This window comes from Cyanistes caeruleus, chromosome 37, assembly GCF_971803275.1.
Source record: "Cyanistes caeruleus chromosome 37, bCyaCae1.hap1.1, whole genome shotgun sequence".
Taxonomy (NCBI): domain Eukaryota; kingdom Metazoa; phylum Chordata; class Aves; order Passeriformes; family Paridae; genus Cyanistes; species Cyanistes caeruleus.
The window spans coordinates 1359099-1383303 of record NC_141738.1 but is presented as its reverse complement, the minus strand read 5'-3'; the positions used below and the strand labels follow the sequence as shown (position 1 = coordinate 1383303).

General features: G+C 59.6%; 1 protein-coding gene across 1 annotated transcript in view; it reads right to left on the bottom strand.

Moving 5' to 3' along the window:
- The window catches only part of CHD3 (chromodomain helicase DNA binding protein 3), a 106314-nt gene that overhangs the window by 40284 nt on the left and 41825 nt on the right, over window positions 1–24205 (bottom strand). The window contains exons 11-21 of the mRNA XM_086871900.1: window positions 23709–23923; window positions 22341–22472; window positions 20657–20756; window positions 19286–19477; window positions 16248–16448; window positions 15456–15593; window positions 9668–9789; window positions 7781–7954; window positions 6308–6449; window positions 4983–5114; window positions 1896–2013 (exon numbers count right to left, since the gene is read on the bottom strand). Of these exons, the coding sequence (XP_086728026.1) occupies window positions 1896–2013; window positions 4983–5114; window positions 6308–6449; window positions 7781–7954; window positions 9668–9789; window positions 15456–15593; window positions 16248–16448; window positions 19286–19477; window positions 20657–20756; window positions 22341–22472; window positions 23709–23923 (1666 nt within the window). The remainder of the gene's footprint in view (window positions 1–1895; window positions 2014–4982; window positions 5115–6307; window positions 6450–7780; window positions 7955–9667; window positions 9790–15455; window positions 15594–16247; window positions 16449–19285; window positions 19478–20656; window positions 20757–22340; window positions 22473–23708; window positions 23924–24205) is intronic.

The window sequence follows — 24205 nt, the reverse complement described above, 5'->3', positions numbered from 1 at the left end:
ACCCGAAAATACCCCAAAAACACCCCAACACACCCCAAAATACCCCAAAATACCCCAAAATACCCCCAAAACACCCCAAAACACCCAGAAACACCCCAAAATACCCAAAAAACACCCCAGAACACCCCAAAACATCCCAAAATACCCCAAAACACCCAAAAACCACCCAAAACCACCACGAAAACAACCCAAACCACCCCAAAACCATCGGAATACCCCAGGACACCTGTCCCTGTCCCCTCCCTGTCCCCCCAGGTGTCCCCAGGTGTGTCCCCATGTTCCCCCCGGTGTGTGTCCGGCTGTGTGTCCGGCTGTCCCCCGGCCGTGTGTCCGGCTGTCCCCTGGCCGTGTGTCCGGCTGTGTGTCCGGCTGTCCCCCGGCTGTGTGGCCGGCTGTATCTCAGGTGTCCCCATGTCCCCACTGGCCATGTGTCCGGCTGTCCCCATGTCCCCCGGCCGTGTGTCCGGCTGTCCCCTGGCTGTCCCCTGGCTGTCCCCCTGGCCATGTGTCCGGCTGTCCCCTGGCTGTCCCCTGGCTGTCCCCCCCGGCCATGTGTCCGGCTGTATCTCAGGTGTCCCCATGTCCCCCCCGGCCGCGTGTCCGGCTGTCCCCCGGTCGCATGTCCGGCTGTCCCCTGGCCGTGTGTCCGGCTGTATCTCAGGTGTCCCCATGTCCCCCCTGGCCATGTGTCCTGCTGTCCCCCTGGCTGTCCCCCGGCTGTGTGTCCAGCTGTCCCCCAGCTGTGTGTCCGGCTGTCCTCCGGCCGCGTGTCCGGCTGTCCCTCAGGTGTCCGCATGTCCCCCCCAGCCGCGTGTCCGGCTGTCCCCCTGGCTGTCCCCCGGCCGCGTGTCCAGCTGTCCCCCGGCCGTGTGTCCGGCTGTCCCCTGGCCGTGTGTCCGGCTGTATCTCAGGTGTCCCCATGTCCCCCCTGGCCATGTGTCTGGCTGTCCCCATGTCCCCCGGCCGCGTGTCCGGCTGTATCTCAGGTGTCCCCATGTCCCCCCCGGCCGCGTGTCCGGCTGTCCCCCGGTCGCATGTCCGGCTGTCCCCTGGCCGTGTGTCCGGCTGTATCTCAGGTGTCCCCATGTCCCCCCTGGCCATGTGTCCGGCTGTCCCCCTGGCTGTCCCCCGGCTGTGTGTCCAGCTGTCCCCCAGCTGTGTGTCCGGCTGTCCTCCGGCCGCGTGTCCGGCTGTCCCTCAGGTGTCCGCATGTCCCCCCCGGCCGCGTGTCCGGCTGTCCCCCCCGGCTGTCCCCCGGCCGCGTGTCCGGCTGTCCCCCTGGCTGTCCCCCGGCCGTGTGTCCGGCTGTCCCCTGGCCGTGTGTCCGGCTGTATCTCAGGTGTCCCCATGTCCCCCCTGGCCATGTGTCTGGCTGTCCCCATGTCCCCCGGCCGCGTGTCCGGCTGTATCTCAGGTGTCCCCATGTCCCCCCCAGCCGTGTGTCCGGCTGTCCCCCGGCCGCGTGTCCGGCTGTCCCCCTGGCTGTCCCCCGGCCGTGTGTCCAGCTGTCCCCCGGCCGCGTGTCCGGCTGTATCTCAGGTGTCCCCATGTCCCCCCTGGCCATGTGTCTGGCTGTCCCCATGTCCCCCAGCCGTGTGTCCGGCTGTCCCCATGTCCCCCCCGGCCGTGTGTCCAGCTGTCCCCCGGCCGCGTGTCCGGCTGTCCCCATGTCCCCCGGCCGTGTGTCCAGCTGTCCCCCGGCCGCGTGTCCAGCTGTCCCCCGGCCGCGTGTCCGGCTGTCCCCCGGCCGCGTGTCCAGCTGTCCCCATGTCCCCCGGCCGTGTGTCCGGCTGTCCCCCAGCCGTGTGTCCGGCTGTCCCTCAGGTGTCCCCATGTCCCCCGGCCGCGTGTCCGGCTGTCCCCCGGCCGCGTGTCCGGCTGTCCCCGCCAGGTACCGTTGAAGCGGTCGATGGCCTCCTGCCGCAGGGCCCCGGTGATGCCGCCGTCGATCCGCTCGTATTTGTAACCCTCGAAGTCCAGGAAATCCTCCAGCAGGTCCAGCATCTTCGTCATCTGCGCACAGCGCTCAGACCGGGGGGCTGGGGGACTGGGGGGGACTGGGGGGGACTGGGGGGACACTGGGGGGGACTGGGATGGACTGGGGGGGACTGGGGGAGACTGGGGGGACTGGGAGGGGATTTGGGGGGGACTGGGGGGGACTGGGAGGGACTGGGGGGGACTGGGAGGGGATTTGGGGGGGACCTGGGAGGGACTGGGGGGGACTGGGGGGACACTGGGGGGGACTGGGGGGGGCTGGGAGGGACTGGGGGGGACACTGGGGGGACACTGGGGGGACTGGGAGGGACTGGGGGGACTGGGGGGACACTGGGGGGACACTGGGGGGACACTGGGGGGACACTGGGGGGACTGGGGGGACACTGGGAGGACTGGGGGGACACTGGGGGGGACTGGGAGGGGATTTGGGGGACACTGGGGGGGGATTTGGGGGGGACTGGGGGGACACTGGGGGGACACTGGGGGGACACTGGGGGGACTGGGGGGGACTGGGGGGACTGGGAGGGGATTTGGGGGGGACTGGGGGGGACTGGGAGGGACTGGGGGGGACTGGGGGGACTGGGGACACTGGGGGGGACTGGGGGACACTGGGAGGGACTGGGGGGGACTGGGGGGGACTGGGGGGACCGGGAATGGACTGGGGGGGGCTGGGGGGACTGGGGTCTGGGACGGACTGGGACCAACTGGGGGGGACTGGGATAGACTGGGAATGGTCTGGGATGGACTGGGAGGGGATTTGGGGTCACTGGGAGGGACTGGGATGGACTGGGGGGGACTGGGAGGGACTGGGGGGGACTGGGGGGACACTGGGGGGGACTGGGAGGGACTGGGGGGACACTGGGGGGGACTGGGGGGACACTGGGGGGGACTGGGAGGGGATTTGGGAGGGACTGGGAGGGACTGGGGGGGACTGGGGGGACCGGGGACACTGGGGGGACACTGGGGGGACTGGGGGGACACTGGGGGGACACTGGGGGGACTGGGGGGACTGGGAGGGACTGGGGGGGGACTGGAAGGGACTGGGGGGACTGGGAGGGACTGGGGGGGACTGGGGGGACTGGGGACACTGGGGGGGACTGGGGGGGACACTGGGGGGACACTGGGGGGACACTGGGGGGGGACTGGGAGGGACTGGGGGGGACTGGGGGGGACTGGGGGGGGACTGGGGGGGACTGGGGGGACAGGGACGGACTGGGATGGACTGGGGGGGACCTGGGAGGGGATTTGGGGTCACTGGGATGGACTGGGATGGGACGGGGGGGGACTGGGGGGGACTGGGGGGGAACTGGGAGAGATTGGGGGGGACTGGGAGGGGATTTGGGGTCACTGGGAGGGACTGGGAGGGACTGGGGGGGACTGGGGGGGCTGGGGGGGACTGGGGGGGACTGGGGGGGACTGGGGGGGACTGGGGGGACACTGGGGGGACACTGGGGGGACTGGGGGGGACTGGGGGGGACTGGGGGGGACTGGGGGGACTGGGGGGGACTGGGATGGACTGGGAGGAGATTTGGGGTCACTGGGGGGGACTGGGGGGGACTGGGAGGGGATCTGGGGGGACTGGGACAGACTGGGACCAACTGGGGGGGACTGGGAGGGACTGGGAATGGTCTGGGATGGACTGGGAGGGGATTTGGGGTCACTGGGAGGGACTGGGATGGACTGGGGGGGACTGGGAGGGACTGGGGGGGACTGGGGGGGACTGGGGGGGACTGGAGGGGACTGGGAGATGAGCATGGGATGTTTTGAGGTGATTTTGGGTGTTTTGAGGTGTTCCTGGGGTCCCACCTGGGAGAAGATGAGCACCCAGTGGTTCTGGGGGTGGTTTTGGGGTGTTTTGAGATGTTTTGAGATGTTTTGAGATGTTTTGAGGTGTTTTTGGGGTGTTTTGAGGTGTTTTGAGGTGTTTTGAGGTGTTTTTGGGTGTTTTGAGGTGTTCCTGGGGTCCCACCTGGGAGAAGATGAGCACCCGGTGGTTCTGGGGATGTTTTGAGGTGGTTCTGCGGATGTTTTGAGATGTTTTGAGGTGTTTTGAGGTGGTTTTGGGGTGTTTTGAGATGTTTTGAGATGTTTTGAGGTGATTTTGGGTGTTTTGAGATGTTTTGAGGTGGTTTTTGGGTGTTTTGAGGTGTTTTTGAGATGTTTTGAGGTGGTTTTTGGGTGTTTTTTGGGTGTTTTTGAGATGTTTTGAGGTGATTTTGGGTGTTTTGAGGTGTTCCTGGCGTCCCACCTGGGAGAAGATGAGCACCCGGTGGTTCTGGGGATGTTTTGAGGTGGTTCTGCGGATGTTTTGAGATGTTTTGAGGTGTTTTGAGGTGGTTTTGGGGTGTTTTGAGATGTTTTGAGATGTTTTGAGGTGATTTTGGGTGTTTTGAGATGTTTTGAGGTGATTTTGGGTGTTTTGAGGTGTTCCTGGCGTCCCACCTGGGAGAAGATGAGCACCCAGTGGTTCTGGGGGTGGTTTTGGGTGTTTTGAGATGTTTTGAGGTGGTTTTGGGGTGTTTTGAGATGTTTTGAGGTGGTTTTTGGGTGTTTTTTGGGGTGTTTTGAGGTGTTTTTGGGTGTTTTGAGGTGTTCCTGGGGTCCCACCTGGGAGAAGATGAGCACCCGGTGGTTCTGGGGATGTTTTGAGGTGATTTTGGGTGTTTTGAGATGTTTTGAGGTGGTTTTTGGGTGTTTTCTGGGTGTTTTTGAGATGTTTTGAGGTGGTTTTTGGGTGTTTTTTGGGTGTTTTTGAGATGTTTTGAGGTGTTTTGGGGTGTTTTGAGGTGTTCCTGGGGTCCCACCTGGGAGAAGATGAGCACCCAGTGGTTCTGGGGATGTTTTGAGATGTTTTGAGGTGTTTTTGGGTGTTTTGAGGTGTTTTTGGGGTGTTTTGAGATGTTTTGAGGTGTTTTTGGGGTGTTTTGAGGTGGTTTTGGGTGTTTTGAGGTGATTTTGGGTGTTTTGAGGTGTTCCTGGGGTCCCACCTGGGAGAAGATGAGCACCCGGTGGTTCTGCTCCTTCAGCTTGCGCAGCATCTTCTGCAGCAGCAGCAGCTTCCCCGAGGCCTTGATGAGCGCCCCGCCCTCGTAGGCACCGCTCGGCAGCTTCGGCGACTCCTGGGGACACCGGGGACACCAGGATGTCACCATGGGGACACCAGGGACACCGGGGACACCGGGATGTCACCATGGGGACACCGGGGACACCGGGGACACCGGGATGTCACCACGGGGACACCAGGGACACCGCCATGTCACCATGGGGACACCAGGGACACCGGGGACACCGGGATGTCACCATGGGGACATTGGGGACACCACGGGGACATTGGGGACACCACAGGGACACCAGGGACACTGGGATGTCACCATGGGGACACCGGGGACACGTCACCACGGGGACACCAGGTGTCCCTCCATCATCTCCATGTCCCGTGTTCCTCCACCCTGTGTCCTCCTGTCCCACCATGTCCCAGTGTCCCCATCTGGCCATGTCCATCTCATGTCCCACCACGTCCACATCTCCTCATGTCCCACCATGTCCCACCATGTCCCACCATGTCCCACCACATCCCAGTGTCCCACCACATCTCCATGTCCCACCACATCCCAGTGTCCCACCACATCCCCATGTCCCACCACACCCCCATGTCCCACCACATCTCCATGTCCCACCACATCCCAGTGTCCCACCACATCCCCATGTCCCACCACACCCCCATGTCCCACCACATCTCCATGTCCCACCACATCCCAGTGTCCCCATGTCCCACCATGTCCCACCATGTCCCACCACATCTCCATGTCCCACCATGTGTCCATGTCCCACCACATCTCCATGTCCCACCACATCCCCACGTCCCACCACATCTCCATGTCCCACCCCACCCCACCATGTCCCACCATCTCCCACCACATCCCAGTGTCCCACCACATCTCCATGTCCCACCACATCTCCATGTCCCACCACATCTCCATCTCCCACCACATCCCAGTGTCCCACCACATCTCCATGTCCCACCCCACCCCACCATGTCCCACCATCTCCCACCACATCCCAGTGTCCCACCACATCTCCATGTCCCACCACATCCCAGTGTCCCACCACATCTCCATGTCCCACCACATCCCCATGTCCCACCACATCTCCATGTCCCACCACATCTCCATGTCCCACCACACCCCACCATGTCCCACCATCTCCCACCACATCCCAGTGTCCCACCACATCCCCATGTCCCACCACATCTCCATGTCCCACCACACCCCAATGTCCCACCCCACCCCGGTTGTCCCCCCGTTGTCCCCACCATGGCGGCCACGGGGAACAGGTAGGGGTGGTTGCAGCACTTCTTGAGGTCCATCATGATGTTGAGCAGGGACACCTGGTTCCCACCACCCCGAGAGTTCAGCGCCTCAAAGTTCCTGGTCAGGATGTACTTGTAGTACTTCCTGTGGGGACAACCGGGACACGCGGACGTGGTGGCACCGCTGGGGACACCAGCAGCAGCAGGAGGAGGAGGAGGAGGAGGAGGAGGAGGAGGAGGAGAAGCAAGAGAAGAAGAAGAAGCAGAAGAAGAAGGAGAAGAAGCAGAAGAAGAAGCAGAAGAAGAAGAAGGAGGAGAAGAAGAACCAGAAGGAGAAGGAGAAGGAGAAGGAGAACCAGAAGAAGAAGAAGAAGAAGCAGAAGCAGAAGAAGAAGAAGGAGAAGGAGAAGAAGAAGCAGAAGAAGGAGAAGGAGAAGAAGAAGAAGAAGGAGAAGACACAGAAGAAGCAGAAGAGGAAGAAGGAGAAGAAGGAGAAGAAGAAGGAAAAGAAGAAGAAGACGCAGAAACAGAAGGAGAAGAAGAAGGAGAAGAAGAAGAAGAACCAGAAGAAGGAGAACCAGAAGAACCAGGAGAAGAAGCAGAAGCAGAAGAAGAAGAAGCAGAAGAAGGAGAAGAAGGAGAAGAAGAAGAAGCAAAAGAAGCAGGAGAAGCAGAAGAAGCAGAAGAAAAAGAAGAAGCAGAAGAAAAAGCAGAAGGAGGAGAAGAAGAAGCAGAAGAAGCAGGAGAACCAGGAGAAGCAGAAGGAGAAGAAGAAGCAGAAGAAGCAGCAGAAAAAGCAGAAGAAAGAGAACCAGGAGAACCAGAAGGAGAACCAGAAGCAGAAGAAGCAGCAGCAGGAGAACCAGAAGAAGAAGAGGAACCAGAAGAAGAAGCAGAAGCAGAAGAATCAGAAGAAGAAGAAGCAGAAGCAGAAGAAGAAAAGCAGAAGAAGAAGAACCAGAAGGAGAAGAAGAAGAAGCAGAAGAAAAAGAACCAGAACCAGAAGGAGAACCAGAAGAACCAGAAGAAGAGGAACCAGAAGAAGAAGCAGAAGCAGCAGCAGAAGAAGCAGAAGAAGAAGCAGAACCAGAAGGAGAACCAGAAGGAGAACCAGAAGAACCAGAAGAAGCAGAAGAAGAAGAAGCAGAACCAGAAGAAGAAGAAGAAGAAGGAGAACCAGAAGGAGAACCAGAAGGAGAACCAGAAAAAGCAGAAGAAGAACCAGAACCAGAAGAAGCAGAAGAACCAGAACCAGAAGGAGAAGCAGAAGGAGAAGCAGAAGAAACAGAAGAAGAAGCAGAACCAGAAGAAGAAGAAGAAGAAGCAGAACCAGAAGAAGCAGAAGAACCAGAACCAGAAGGAGAACCAGAAGGAGAAGCAGAAGAAGCAGATTAGAAGAACCAGAACCAGAAGAAGCAGAAGAAGCAGAAGTAGAAGCAGAAGGAGAAGCAGGAGAAGAAGAGGACATCTCCCTACTTCTGCATGGGGCTGAGCTCCACGCGCACGATCAGCTCCGTCTTGGCCGGCATGTTCTTGAAGACGTCGGCCTTGAGGCGCCGCAGCATGTGGGGACCCAGAAGGTCGTGGAGCTTCTTGATCTGGTCCTCCTTGGAGATGTCGGCAAACTCCTCCAGGAAGCCCTCCAGGTTGCTGGGGGGTGGTGGGGAGGAGGTGAGGGTGGGGACACCGAGAGGTGGTGGTGGTGGTGGGACGTGGGGACGTGGTGGGACGTGGAGATGTGGTGGGACACGGGGAGATGGTGGGACATGGGGATGTGGTGGGACATGGAGATGTGGTGGGACACTGGGATGTGGTGGGACATGGGGACATGGTGGAACGTGGGGATGTGGTGGGACATGGAGATGTGGTGGGACATGGGGATGTGGTGGGACATGGAGATGTGGTGGGACACGGGGAGATGGTGGGACATGGAGATGTGGTGGGACGTGGGGACATGGTGGGACGTGGGGACGTGGTGGGACATGGGGACGTGGTGGGACATGGAGATGTGGTGGGACACTGGGATGTGGTGGGAGATGGTGGGACATGGTGGGGTGTGGTGGGACATGGTGGGATGTGGTGGGACATGGGGATGTGGTGGGACATGGAGATGTGGTGGGACGTGGGGACATGGTGGGACATGGGGATGTGGTGGGACACTGGGATGTGGTGGGACATGGAGATGTGGTGGGACACTGGGATGTGGTGGGACGTGGAGATGTGGTGGGACATGGGGAGATGGTGGGACATGGGGATGTGGTGGGACATGGGGATGTGGTATGATATGAGGAGATGATGGGATGTGGTGGGACATGAGGACATGGACACATGGTGGGACACAGGGACACTGGAACATGGGACATGGTGGGACATGGTGGGACATGGTGGGACACGAGAACATGAGAACATGGGGACATGGTGGGACACAAGGACATGAGAACATGGGGACACGGTGGGACACGGTGGGACACGAGGACATGAGAACATGGGACACGGTGGGACATGGTGGGACATGGTTGGACACAAGGACATGAGAACATGGAGACACGGGGTCATGGTGGGACACGAGGACACAAGAACATGAGGTCACGGTGGGACACGGTGGGACATGAGGACACGGTGGGACATGGAGACACAGGGACACGGTGGGACACGGTGGGACACGAGCACACAGCTGTGGGCTGGAGGGACATGGAGAGGACACAGGAACCTCTCCAGCTTGGTGGGGACACCAGGATTGGGTGGGACAGGAGGGGACAGGAGATGACAGGAGGTGACAGGAGGTGACCGGAGATGACAGGAGATGCCAGGAGTGACCCAGGTGACCCAGGTGACCCCCAGGTGACCCAGGTGACCCCCAGGTGACCTCCAGGTGACCCAGGTGACCCCCAGGTGACCCCCAGGTGACCCCCAGGTGACCCAGGTGACCTCCAGGTGACCTCCAGGTGACCCCCAGGTGACCCAGGTGACCCAGGTGACCTCCAAGTGACCCCCAGGTGACCCCAGTGACCCCCAGGTGACCCCAGTGACCCCCAGGTGACCCCCAGGTGACCCCCAGGTGACCCAGTGACCCCCAGGTGACCCCCAGGTGACCCAGTGACCCCCAGGTGACCCAGGTGACCTCCAGGTGACCCCAGTGACCCCCAGGTGACCCAGGTGACCCAGGTGACCCAGGTGACCCCAGTGACCCCCAGGTGACCCAGGTGACCCAGGTGACCCCCAGGTGACCCAGGTGACCCCCAGGTGACCCCAGTGACCCCCAGGTGACCCCCAGGTGACCCCCAGGTGACCCAGATGACCCCCAGGTGACCCAGGTGACCCAGGTGACCCCCAGGTGACCCAGGTGACCTCCAGGTGACGCACTTGAAGCGCTCGGGTGTCAGGAAGTTGAGGAGGTGGAACAGCTCCTCCAGGTTGTTCTGCAGTGGTGTCCCCGTCAGCAGCAGCTTGTGCTCGATCTTGTACCCGTTGAGCACCCGGAAAAACTGTGGGGACACCAACCCTGAGATCCCAAACCCACCAGGGAACCCCCCTGAGATCCCAAATCCTGGTGGGACACCAACCCTGAGATCCCAAACCCACCTGGGAACCCCCCTGAGATCCCAAATCCTGGTGGGACACCAACCCTGAGATCCCAAACCCACCAGGGAACCCCCCTGAGATCCCAAACCCACCAGGGAACCCCCCTGAGATCCCAAATCCACCAGGGAACCCCCCTGAGATCCCAAATCCACCAGGGAACCCCCCTGAGATCCCAAATCCTGGTGGGACACCAACCCTGAGATCCCAAACCCACCAGGGAACCCCCCTGAGATCCCAAATCCACCTGGGAACCCCCCTGAGATCCCAAATCCACCAGGGAACCCCCCTGAGATCCCAAATCCTGGTGGGACACCAACCCTGAGATCCCAAATCCACCAGGGAACCCCCCTGAGATCCCAAACCCACCAGGGAACCCCCCTGAGATCCCAAACCCACCAGGGAACCCCCCTGAGATCCCAAATCCACCAGGGAACCCCCCTGAGATCCCAAATCCTGGTGGGACACCAACCCTGAGATCCCAAACCCACCAGAGAACCCCCCTGAGATCCCAAATCCTGGTGGGACACCAACCCTGAGATCCCAAATCCACCAGGGAACCCCCCTGAGATCCCAAACCCACCAGGGAACCCCCCTGAGATCCCAAATCCACCAGGGAACCCCCCTGAGATCCCAAATCCACCTGGGAACCCCCCTGAGATCCCAAATCCTGGTGGGACACCAACCCTGAGATCCCAAACCCACCAGGGAACCCCCCTGAGATCCCAAACCCACCTGGGAACCCCCCTGAGATCCCAAACCCACCAGAGAACCCCCCTGAGATCCCAAATCCTGGTGGGACACGAACCCTGAGATCCCAAACCCACCAGGGAACCCCCCTGAGATCCCAAATCCTGGTGGGACACCAACCCTGAGATCCCAAACCCACCAGGGAACCCCCCTGAGATCCCAAACCCACCAGGGAACCCCCCTGAGATCCCAAATCCACCAGGGAACCCCCCTGAGATCCCAAATCCTGGTGGGACACCAACCCTGAGATCCCAAATCCACCAGGGAACCCCCCTGAGATCCCAAACCCACCAGGGAACCCCCCTGAGATCTCAAATCCTGGTGGGACACCAACCCTGAGATCCCAAATCCTGGTGGGACACCAACCCTGAGATCCCAAATCCACCAGGGAACCCCCCTGAGATCCCAAACCCACCAGGGAACCCCCCTGAGATCCCAAACCCACCAGGGAACCCCCCTGAGATCCCAAACCCACCAGGGAACCCCCCTGAGATCCCAAATCCTGGTGGGACACCAACCCTGAGATCCCAAATCCACCAGGGAACCCCCCTGAGATCCCAAACCCACCAGGGAACCCCCCTGAGATCCCAAATCCTGGTGGGACACCAACCCTGAGATCCCAAACCCACCAGGGAACCCCCCTGAGATCCCAAATCCACCAGGGAACCCCCCTGAGATCCCAAATCCACCAGGGAACCCCCCTGAGATCCCAAACCCACCAGGGAACCCCCCTGAGATCCCAAACCCACCAGGGAACCCCCCTGAGATCCCAAATCCACCAGGGAACCCCCCTGAGATCCCAAATCCTGGTGGGACACCAACCCTGAGATCCCAAATCCACCAGGGAACCCCCCTGAGATCCCAAATCCTGGTGGGACACCAACCCTGAGATCCCAAACCCACCAGGGAACCCCCCTGAGATCCCAAATCCACCAGGGAACCCCCCTGAGATCCCAAACCCACCTGGGAACCCCCCTGAGATCCCAAATCCACCAGGGAACCCCCCTGAGATCCCAAACCCACCAGGGAACCCCCCTGAGATCCCAAATCCTGGTGGGACACCAACCCTGAGATCCCAAACCCACCAGGGAACCCCCCTGAGATCCCAAATCCTGGTGGGACACCAACCCTGAGATCCCAAATCCTGGTGGGACACCAACCCTGAGATCCCAAACCCACCAGGGAACCCCCCTGAGATCCCAAATCCTGGTGGGACACCAACCCTGAGATCCCAAATCCTGGTGGGACACCAACCCTGAGATCCCAACTCCACCAGGGAACCCCCCTGAGATCCCAAACCCACCAGGGAACCCCCCTGAGATCCCAAACCCACCAGGGACACCAACCCTGAGATCCCAAACCCACCAGGGAACCCCCCTGAGATCCCAAATCCACCTGGGAACCCCCCTGAGATCCCAACTCCACCAGGGAACCCCCCTGAGATCCCAAATCCACCAGGGAACCCCCCTGAGATCCCAAATCCTGGTGGGACGCCAACCCTGAGATCCCAAACCCACCAGGGAACCCCCCTGAGATCCCAAACCCACCAGGGAACCCCCCTGAGATCCCAAACCCACCAGGGACACCAACCCTGAGATCCCAAACCCACCAGGGAACCCCCCTGAGATCCCAAATCCTGGTGGGACACCAACCCTGAGATCCCAAATCCTGGTGGGACACCAACCCTGAGATCCCAACTCCACCAGGGAACCCCCCTGAGATCCCAAACCCACCAGGGAACCCCCCTGAGATCCCAAACCCACCAGGGACACCAACCCTGAGATCCCAAACCCACCAGGGAACCCCCCTGAGATCCCAAATCCACCAGGGAACCCCCCTGAGATCCCAAATCCTGGTGGGACACCAACCCTGAGATCCCAAATCCACCAGGGAACCCCCCTGAGATCCCAAATCCTGGTGGGACACCAACCCTGAGATCCCAAACCCACCAGGGAACCCCCCTGAGATCCCAAATCCACCAGGGAACCCCCCTGAGATCCCAAACCCACCTGGGAACCCCCCTGAGATCCCAAATCCACCAGGGAACCCCCCTGAGATCCCAAACCCACCAGGGAACCCCCCTGAGATCCCAAATCCTGGTGGGACACCAACCCTGAGATCCCAAACCCACCAGGGAACCCCCCTGAGATCCCAAATCCTGGTGGGACACCAACCCTGAGATCCCAAATCCTGGTGGGACACCAACCCTGAGATCCCAAACCCACCAGGGAACCCCCCTGAGATCCCAAATCCTGGTGGGACACCAACCCTGAGATCCCAAATCCTGGTGGGACACCAACCCTGAGATCCCAACTCCACCAGGGAACCCCCCTGAGATCCCAAACCCACCAGGGAACCCCCCTGAGATCCCAAATCCACCTGGGAACCCCCCTGAGATCCCAACTCCACCAGGGAACCCCCCTGAGATCCCAAACCCACCAGGGAACCCCCCTGAGATCCCAAACCCACCAGGGACACCAACCCTGAGATCCCAAACCCACCAGGGAACCCCCCTGAGATCCCAAATCCTGGTGGGACACCAACCCTGAGATCCCAAATCCTGGTGGGACACCAACCCTGAGATCCCAACTCCACCAGGGAACCCCCCTGAGATCCCAAACCCACCAGGGAACCCCCCTGAGATCCCAAACCCACCAGGGACACCAACCCTGAGATCCCAAACCCACCAGGGAACCCCCCTGAGATCCCAAATCCACCAGGGAACCCCCCTGAGATCCCAAACCCACCAGGGAACCCCCCTGAGATCCCAAATCCTGGTGGGACGCCAACCCTGAGATCCCAAATCCACCAGGGAACCCCCCTGAGATCCCAAACCCACCAGGGAACCCCCCTGAGATCCCAAACCCACCAGGGAACCCCCCTGAGATCCCAAATCCTGGTGGGACACCAACCCTGAGATCCCAAACCCACCAGGGAACCCCCCTGAGATCCCAAACCCACCAGGGTACCCCCCTGAGATCCCAAATCCACCAGGGAACCCCCCTGAGATCCCAAATCCTGGTGGGACACCAACCCTGAGATCCCAAACCCACCAGGGAACCCCCCTGAGATCCCAAACCCACCAGGGAACCCCCCTGAGATCCCAAATCCACCAGGGAACCCCCCTGAGATCCCAAATCCTGGTGGGACACCAACCCTGAGATCCCAATCCCACCAGGGAACCCCCCTGAGATCCCAAATCCACCAGGGAACCCCCCTGAGATCCCAAATCCTGGTGGGACACCCCCTGGGACACCCCTGGAACACCCTCAGACCCCAAAATCAGAGATCCTTGGGTTCCCCTGAGGTTTTTTGGGTTCCCCAGAAGGTTCTTGGGGTTCCCCTGAGGTTTTTTGGGTTCCCCTGAGGTTCTTTGGGTTCCCCTGAGGTTCTTTGGGTTCTCCTGAGGTTTTTTGGGTTCCCCTGAGGTTCTCTGATTCCTCGGGAGGTTCTTGGGGTTCCCCTGAGGTTTTTTGGGTTCTCCCGAGGTTTTTGGGGTTCCCCTGAGGTTTTTGGGGTTCCCCTGAGGTTTTTTGGTTTCCCCTGAGGTTTTTTGGGGTTCCCCTGAGGTTCTTTGGAGGTTCCCAGGAGGTTCTTTGGGTTCCCCTGAGGTTTTTTGGGTTCCCCAGGAGGTTTTTGGGGTTCCCCTGAGGTTCTTTGGGTTCCCCAGAAGGTTCTTTGGGTTCCCCAGAAGGTTCTTTGGGTTCCCTTGAGGTTTTTTGGGTTCCCCTGAGGTTTTTGGGGTTCCTCTGAGGTTTTTTGGGTTCCCCTGAGGTTTTTGGGGTTCCTCTGAGGTTTTTTGGGTTCTCCTGAGGTTTTTTGGTTTCCCCTGAGGTTTTTTGGGTTCCCCTGAGGTTCTTTGGGTTCCCCTGAGGTTCTTTGGAGGTTCCCAGGAGGTTCTTTGGGTTCCCCTGAGGTTCTTTGGGTTCCCCTGAGGTTCTTTGGGTTCCCCTGAGGTTTTTTGGCTTCCCCTGAGGTTCTTTGGGTTCCCCTGAGATTTTTTGGGTTCCCCTGAGTTTTTTTTGGGTTCCCCTGAGGTTCTTTGGGTTCCCCTGAGGTTCTTTAGGTTCCCCTGAGGTTCTTTGGTTTCCCCTGAGGTTTTTGGGGTTCCCCTGAGGTTCTTTGGGTTCCCCTGAGGTTCTTTGGTTTCCCTGAGGTTCTTTGGCTTCCCCTGAGGTTTTTTGGGTTCCCCAGAGGTTCTTTGGGTTCCCCTGAGGTTCTTTGGGTTCCCCTGAGGTTCTTTGGGTTCCTCTGAGGTTTTTTGGGTTCCCCTGAGGTTCTTTGGGTTCCCCTGAGGTTCTTTGGGTTCCCCAGGAGGTTTTTTGGGTTCCCCTGAGATTTTTTGGGTTCCCCTGAGGTTCTTTGGGTTCCCCTGAGGTTTTTTGGTTTCCCCTGAGGTTTTTTGGCTTCCCCTGAGGTTCTTTGGGTTCCCCAGAGGTTCTTTGGGTTCCCCTGAGGTTTTTTGGCTTCCCCTGAGGTTTTTGGGGTTCCCCTGAGGTTCTTTGGGTTCCCCTGAGGTTCTTTGGGTTCCCCTGAGGTTTTTTGGGTTCCCCAGGAGGTTCTTTGGGTTCCCTTGAGGTTCTTTGGGTTCCCCTGAGGTTTTTTGGGTTCCTCAGGAGGTTTTTTGGTTTCCCTTGAGGTTTTTTGGGTTCCCCTGAGGTTTTTTGGTTTCCCCTGAGGTTTTTTGGGTTCCCCAGGAGGTTTTTGGGGTTCCCCTGAGGTTTTTTGGGTTCCCCAGGAGGTTTTTGGGGTTCCCCTGAGGTTTTTTGGGTTCCCCTGAGGTTTTTTGGGGTTCCTCTGAGGTTTTTTGGGGTCTCCTCACCTTGGACTGGTTGTTTTTCAGGCGGTGGGCCTCGTCCACCACCAGGCAGGCCCAGCGGATGGAGCCCAGCGCGGCCTGGTCGATGGTGATGAGCTCGTAGGACGTGAGGAGCACGTGGAACTTCACCTGAGCCTCGCGCTGTGGGGGGCACCGGGGGTGGGGGGCTCAGGGGGGACCTCCCCGAGCACGCCCGGGCGCCCCAAAACACGGCAGGACCGCGCAAGGTGGAAAAAATCCCACCCAGAACCACCAAAGGTGGAAGAAACCTGAGATGACCCAAAAGTCCAGGTGCCACCTCTCGTCCCCAGGTGACCCAAGTGCCACCTCTCATTGTCCCCAAGGTGTCCAAGTGCCACCTCCCATTGTCCCCCACCTGTCCAAGTGCCACCTCTCGTCCCCAGGTGTCCAGGTGCCACCCCCCATTGTCCCCAAGATGTCCAAGTGCCACCTCTCGTCCCCAGGTGTCCAGGTGCCACCTCCCATTGTCCCCAAGGTGTCCAGGTGCCACCTCCCATTGTCCCCCACCTGTCCAGGTGCCACCTCCCATTGTCCCCAACCTGTCCAGGTGCCACCTCTCATCCCCCACCTCTCCAGGTGCCACCTCCCATTGTCCCCAACCTGTCCAGGTGCCACCCCCATTGTCCCCAACCTGTCCAGGTGCCACCTCTCATCCCCCACCTCTCCAGGTGCCACCTCCTATTGTCCCCAACCCGTCCCAGGTGCCACTCCACCTTGTCCCCACCCATCCAAGTGCCACCCCCCGCTGTCCCCAAGTTGTCCCCGAGGTGTCACCTTCATCTTGAAGGCCTTCTTGCCGCCCTTCATGGCGTTGTCGTCGAAGGAGAACTCGTTCTCGCGGATGATGGCGCGGCTGTCCTTGTCCCCGGTGTAGGTGACAACGTAAAACGCCGGCGCCCACATCTGGAACTCCCGCTCCCAGTTGATGATGGTGGAGAGCGGCGCGCTGACGAGGAACGGGCCCTTGGTGTGGCCCTGGGGGACACTGTGTCACTCTGGGGACATGGGGACAGCCTGGGGACAGCCTGGGGACAGCCTGGGGACACCTGGGGACACCCTGGGGACACCTGGGGACACCCTGGGGACATCTGGAACTCCCGCTCCCAGTTGATGATGGTGGAGAGCGGCGCGCTGACGAGGAACGGGCCCTTGGTGTGGCCCTGGGGGACACGGTGTCACTCTGGGGACATCCTGGGGACACTGGGGACACCCTGGGGACAGCCTGGGGACACTGAGTCACACCCTGGGGACACTGAGTCACACTGTGTTACACCCTTGGGACACCCTGGGGACACTGAGTCACACTCACAGGACACTGAGTCACACTGTGTTACACCCTTGGGACACCCTGGGGACACTGAGTCACACCCTGGGGACACTGAGTCACACTGTGTTACACCCTGGGGACACTGAGATGGCCTGGGGACACCCTGGGGACACCCTGGGGACACCCTGGGGACACCTGGGGACACCCTGGGGACATCTGGAACTCCCGCTCCCAGTTGATGATGGTGGAGAGCGGCGCGCTGACGAGGAACGGGCCCTTGGTGTGGCCCTGGGGGACACTGTGTCACTCTGGGGACATCCTGGGGACACTGGGGACACCTTGGGGACACCCTGGGGACATCCTGGGGACACTGAGTCACACTCAGAGGACACTGAGTCACACTGTGTTACACCCTTGGGACACCCTGGGGACACTGAGTCACACTGTGTCACTCTGGGGACATCCTGGGGACACTGAGATGGCCTGGGGACACCCTGGGGACAGCCTGGGGACAGCCTGGGGACACCCTGGGGACACCCTGGGGACAGCCTGGGGACAGCCTGGGGACACCCTGGGGACATCTGGAACTCCCGCTCCCAGCTGATGATGGTGGAGAGCGGCGCGCTGACGAGGAACGGGCCCTTGGTGTGGCCCTGGGGGACACTGTGTCACTCTGGGGACATGGGGACAGCCTGGGGACACCCTGGGGACAGCCTGGGGACACCCTGGGGACACCCTGGGGACACCCTGGGGACATCTGGAACTCCCGCTCCCAGTTGATGATGGTGGAGAGCGGCGCGCTGACGAGGAACGGGCCCTTGGTGTGGCCCTGGGGGACACGGTGTCACTCTGGGGACATCCTGGGGACACTAGGGACACCTTGGGGACACCCTGGGGACACCCTGGGGACACTGAGTCACACCCTGGGGACACTGAGTCACACTGTGTTACACCCTGGGGACACTGAGATGGCCTGGGGACACCCTGGGGACAGCCTGGGGACAGCCTGGGGACACCCTGGGGACAGCCTGAGGACAGCCTGGGGACACCCTGGGGACACCCTGGGGACACCCTGGGGACAGCCTGGGGACAGCCTGGGGACATCTGGAACTCCCGCTCCCAGTTGATGATGGTGGAGAGCGGCGCGCTGACGAGGAACGGGCCCTTGGTGTGGCCTTGGGGGACACTGTGTCACTCTGGGGACATCCTGGGGACACTGGGGACACCTTGGGGACACCCTGGGGACACCCTGGGGACACTGAGTCACACTCACAGGACACTGAGTCACACTGTGTTACACCCTTGGGACACCCTGGGGACACTGAGTCACACCCTGGGGACACTGAGTCACACTGTGTTACACCCTGGGGACACTGAGATGGCCTGGGGACACCCTGGGGACACCCTGGGGACACCTTGGGGACACCCTGGGGACAGCCTGGGGACATCTGGAACTCCCGCTCCCAGTTGATGATGGTGGAGAGCGGCGCGCTGACGAGGAACGGGCCCTTGGTGTGGCCCTGGGGGACACTGTGTCACTCTGGGGACATGGGGACACTGGGGACAGCCTGGGGACAGCCTGGGGACAGCCTGGGGACAGCCTGGGGACAGCCTGGGGACACTGAGTCACACTGTGTTACACCCTTGGGACACCCTGGGGACACTGAGTCACACTGTGTCACTCTGGGGACATCCTGGGGACACTGAGATGGCCTGGGGACACCCTGGGGACAGCCTGGGGACAGCCTGGGGACACCCTGGGGACACCCTGGGGACAGCCTGGGGACAGCCTGGGGACACCCTGGGGACATCTGGAACTCCCGCTCCCAGTTGATGATGGTGGAGAGCGGCGCGCTGACGAGGAACGGGCCCTTGGTGTGGCCCTGGGGGACACTGTGTCACTCTGGGGACATCCTGGGGACACTGGGGACACCTTGGGGACACCCTGGGGACACCCTGGGGACACTGAGTCACACTCACAGGACATTGAGTCACACTGTGTTACACCCTTGGGACACCCTGGGGACACTGAGTCACACTGTGTCACTCTGGGGACACCCTGGGGACACTGAGATGGCCTGGGGACACCCTGGGGACACCCTGGGGACAGCCTGGGGACACTCTGGGGACACCCTGGGGACAGCAGTGTAACAACAAAGGACCAGACACGTGACCCCAACCCCCCAGAGATGTCCCCAACCCCCCGGGGATGTCCCCAAACCCCCCGGAGATGTCCCCAAACCCCCTCGAGATGTCCCCAGACCTCCAGAGATGTCCCCAACCCCATGGAGATGTCCCCAGGCCCCACCTCCTTGTACAGGGAGTAGAGGAAGACGATGGTCTGGATGGTTTCACCCCACAGGGATGTCCCAGAGATGTCCCCAAGCCCCCAGAGATGTCCCCAACCCCATGGAGATGTCCCCAACCCCATGGAGATGTCCCCAGACCCCTCAGAGATGTCCCAGAGATGTCCCCAAACCCCTCAGAGATGTCCCCAAGCCCCTGGAGATGTCCCCAACCCCTCAGAGATGTCCCCAGGCCCCACCTCCTTGTAGAGGGAGTAGAGGAAGACGATGGTCTGGATGGTCTTGCCCAGCCCCATCTCGTCGGCCAGGATGGTGTCGGTGCTCTGCGCCCACGAGAAGCGCAGCCAGTTCAGCCCCTCCAGCTGGTACAGGTGCAGCGTGCCCCCCGTGGCCGTGATGAAGCGCGGCTGCGTCTCGTACTTCACCGTCGGCTAAGAAATTAATCATTAATAATTAATAATTAATTAATAATTAGTAATTAGTAACATATTTTTAAATTAATAGGCTTTAATAGCCATTAATAATGGTCTAATAGCCCCCCGTGGCCGTGATGAAGCGCGGCTGCGTCTCGTACTTCACCATCGGCTAATAAAATAATCATTAATAATTAATAATTAATTAATAATTAATAATTAATAGCGTATTTGTTAATTAATGGACTCTAATAATAAATTAATGATGGTCTAATAGCCCCCCGTGGCCATGATGAAGCGCAGCTGCGTCTTGTACTTCACCGTCGGCTAATAAATTAATTATTAATAATTAATAGTTAATGATTAATTAAAAATTAATAACATATTTTTAAATTAATAGGCTTTAATAGCCATTAATAATGGTCTAATAGCCCCCCGTGGCCGTGATGAAGCGCGGCTGCGTCTCGTACTTCACCGTCGGCTAAGAAATTAATTATTAATAATTAATAATTAATTAATAATTAGTAATTAGTAACATATTTGTTAACTAATAGACTCTAATAATAATTAATGATGGTCTAATAGCCCCCCCGTGGCCGTGATGAAGCGCGGCTGCGTCTCGTACTTCACCGTCGGCTAATAAATTAATTATTAATAATTAATAATTAATTAATAATTAGTAATTAGTAACATATTCTTAAATTAATAGGCTTTAATAGCCATTAATAATGGTCTTATAGCCCCCTGTGGCCGTGATGAAGCGCGGCTGCGTCTCGTACTTCACCGTCGGCTAAGAAATTAATTACTAATAATTAATAATTAGTAATTAATTAAAATTAATAACATATTTGTTAATTAATAGCTGTTATTAGGAGCTAATAATGGTCTAATAGCCCCCGGTGGCCGTGCTGAACCTCAGTTGGGTCTCGTACTTCACCGTCGGCTAAGAAATTAATTACTAATAATTAATAATTAGTAATTAGTTAAAATTAATAACATATTTGTTAATTAATAACTGTTATTAGGAGCTAATAATGGTCTAATAGCCCCCGGTGGCCGTGCTGAACCTCGGCTGGGTCTCGTACTTCACCGTGGGCCGCGGAACTGATGATTAATAATTAGCAATTAGCAATTAGCAGCCAATAATTAGCAATTAATAACTAATAATTAGTAATTAATAGCTAATGATCAGCTCACGTCGTTGGTGGGGGAGTCCGGGGGCCCCTCCCCCGGCGTCTCCTTCTTCTTCTTCTTGTAACGACGCGGCTGCGCCGGGTCCTCGCCCATGAACACCTCCCTGGGGACAGCGGGGACAGCAGCGGGGACATCAGGGGACATCAGTGGGGACATCATCGGGGACATCATTGGGGACATTGGGGACATTGGGGACATCATCGGGGACATTGGGGACATCATTGGGGACATTGGGGACATTGGGGACATTGGGGACATCAGGGGACATCAGCGGGGACAGCATTGGGGACATCGGGGACAGCATTGGGGACATTGGGGACATCAGCGGGGACATTGGGGACAGCATTGGGGACAGCATTGGGGACATCGGGGACATCAGGGGACAGCCAGGGGACATCAGGGGACAGCGGGGACATCATCGGGGACATTGGGGACAGCATTGGGGACATTGGGGACGTGGCCTCTGTGCCCCCAAAATGTCCCCAATGTCCCCAATGTCCCCAATGTCCCCAATCCCCCCAATGTCCCCAATGTCCCCAATGTCCCCAGTGTCCCCCAATGTCCCCAATGTCCCCAATGTCCCCAATGTCCCCACTGTCCCCCAATGTCCCCAATGTCCCCCAATGTCCCCAGTGTCCCCACTGTCCCCCAATGTCCCCAATGTCCCCCAATGTCCCCAATGTCCCCAATGTTCCCAATGTCCCCCAATGTCCCCCAATGTCCCCAATGTCCCCAATGTCCCCAATCCCCCAATGTCCCCCAATGTCCCCAATGTCCCCAATGTCCCCCAATGTCCCCAATGCCCCCCAATGTCCCCAATGTCCCCCCAACCCTCCCAATGTCCCCAATGTCCCCCCAATGTCCCCAGTGTCCCCAATGTCCCCAATGTCCCCCAATGTCCCCAATGTTCCCAATGTCCCCAACCCCCCCAATGTCCCCAGGTGTCCCCAGGTGTCCCCAGGTGTCCCCAGGTGTCCCCAGCTGTCCCCAGACCGGTGTTTCCAGTAGGCCAGCTTGTGCAGGTCGTAGTTGGGGATGGGCATCTCGTCCGCCAGGCCACCCCCGATGTCCCCAATGTCCCCAACCCCTGGATGTCCCCAATGTCCCCAGGTGTCCCCAGTGTCCCCAGGTGTCCCCAGGTGTCCCCAGACCGGTGTTTCCAGTAGGCCAGCTTGTGCAGGTCGTAGTTGGGGATGGGCATCTCGTCCTCCAGGCCACCCCCGATGTCCCCGATGTCCCCAACCCCTGGATGTCCCCAATGTCCCCGATGTCCCCAGTGTCCCCAGGTGTCCCCAATGTCCCCAGTGTCCCCAGGTGTCCCCAATGTCCCCAGGTGTCCCCAGACCGGTGTTTCCAGTAGGCCAGCTTGTGCAGGTCGTAGTCGGGGATGGGCATCTCGTCCTCCAGGCCACCCCCGATGTCCCCAGTGTCCCCAACCCCTGGATGTCCCCAATGTCCCCAGGTGTCCCCAGTGTCCCCAGGTGTCCCCAGGTGTCCCCAGTGTCCCCAGACCGGTGTTTCCAGTAGGCCAGCTTGCAGGTCATAGTCGGGGATGGGCATCTCGTCCTCCAGGCCACCCCTGATGTCCCCGATGTCCCCAACCCCTGGATGTCCCCAATGTCCCCAGGTGTCCCCAGCTGTCCCCAATGTCCCCAGTGTCCCCAGGTGTCCCCAGGTGTCCCCAGACCGGTGTTTCCAGTAGGCCAGCTTGTGCAGGTCGTAGTCGGGGATGGGCATCTCGTCCTCCTCCCAGGTGGCCTGGTCGTAGGGCAGGTCCCGCCACTTGACCAGGTAATGGTACTGTCCCTTGCGGTCCACGCTGCCAGGGGACAGCGTGTCACCGAGGGGACATCGGGGGGATTGGGGACATTGGGGACATTGGGGACATTGGGGACATTGGGGGGATTGGGGACATCAGGGACATTGGGGACATTGGGGACATCGGGGGGATTGGGGACATCGGGGACATTGGGGGCATTGGGGACATCAGGGACATTGGGGACATTGGGGACACATGGGGGGATAATGGTAATGGTACTGTCCCTTGCGGTCCACACTGCAAGGGGACAGCGTGTCACCGAGGGGACATCATTGGGGACATCGGGGGGATTGGGGACATTGGGGACATTGGGGGATTGGGGACATTGGGGGGATTGGGGACATTGGGGACATTGGGGACATTGGGGGGATTGGGGACATCGGGGACATTGGGGGGATTGGGGACATTGGGGGACATTGGGGACAGCCCAGGGGACAGCCAGGGGGACGTGGGGACCTGCGAATTTGGGGGGGTGTCCCCATGGATTCGGGGGTCCTGGGGAGGGGTCCCCACGATTTTGGGGTGTCCCCATGGATTTGGGGGTGTCCCCAGGGATTCGGGGGGTCCTGGGGAGGGGTCCCCACGATTTGGGGGTGTCCCCATGGATTTGGGGGTGTCCCCAGGGATTCAGGGACATCCCCATGGATTCGGGGGGTCCTGGGGAGGGGTCCCCATGATTTTGGGGTGTCCCCATGATTTGGGGGTGTCCCCATGGATTCGGGGGTCCTGCGGAGGGGTCCCCACGATTTTGGGGTGTCCCCAGGGATTCGGGGGGTCCTGAGGAGGGGTCCCCATGGATTTGGGGTGTCCCCAGGAATTCGGGGTGTCCCCATGGATTCGGGGGTCCTGCGGAGGGGTCCCCACGATTTTGGGGTGTCCCCATGGATTCGGGGGGTCCTGGGGAGGGGTCCCCACGATTTTGGGGTGTCCCCATGGATTTGGGGGTGTCCCCAGGGATTCAGGGACATCCCCAGGGATTTAGGGGTCCTGCGGAGGGGTCCCCATGATTTGGGGGTGCCCCCATGGATTCGGGGGTCCTGAGGAGGGGTCCCCACGATTTTGGGGTGTCCCCAGGGATTCGGGGGGTCCTGGGGAGGGGTCCCCATGGATTTGGGGTGCCCCCAGGGATTCAGGGACATCCCCAGGGATTTAGGGGTCCTGCGGAGGGGTCCCCACGATTATTGGGGTGTCCCCACGATTTTGGGGGTGTCCCCAGGGATTCGGGGGTGCCCCCACCTGTGGTTGATGATGCGGTGCACCGTCATCCACTCGGGTTTGATGCCGTAGCGGTAGAACCTCTCCTCCATCCCCCCAAAAAGGGGGTCCCCCCCTGCCCCCCGCTTCTCGCTCTTGGGGTCGTCGTCCCCGGAGCCGTAATCCAGGGGAGGGGGCTCGTCCATGTCGTTCTTGCGCTGGTAGTTCCGGTACATCACCAGGTGGAAGATCTCCAGCTGCGCCCCCAGACACGGCAGACACCCCAAAGTTAGAGGGGGGAACCCCAAAGGTAAAGGGGGAACCCCAAAGGTAAAGGGGGAACCCCCTGAGTTAAAGGGGGGCACCCCAAAGGTAAAGGAAATCACCCCAAAATTAAAGGAAATTACCCCAAAATAAAAGGAAATCACCCTAAAATTAAAGAGAATCAACCCAAAATTAAAGAGAATCAACTCATAATTAAAGAGAATCACCCCAAAATTAAAGGGGGGCACCCCAAAGTTAAAGGGGGAACCCCAAAG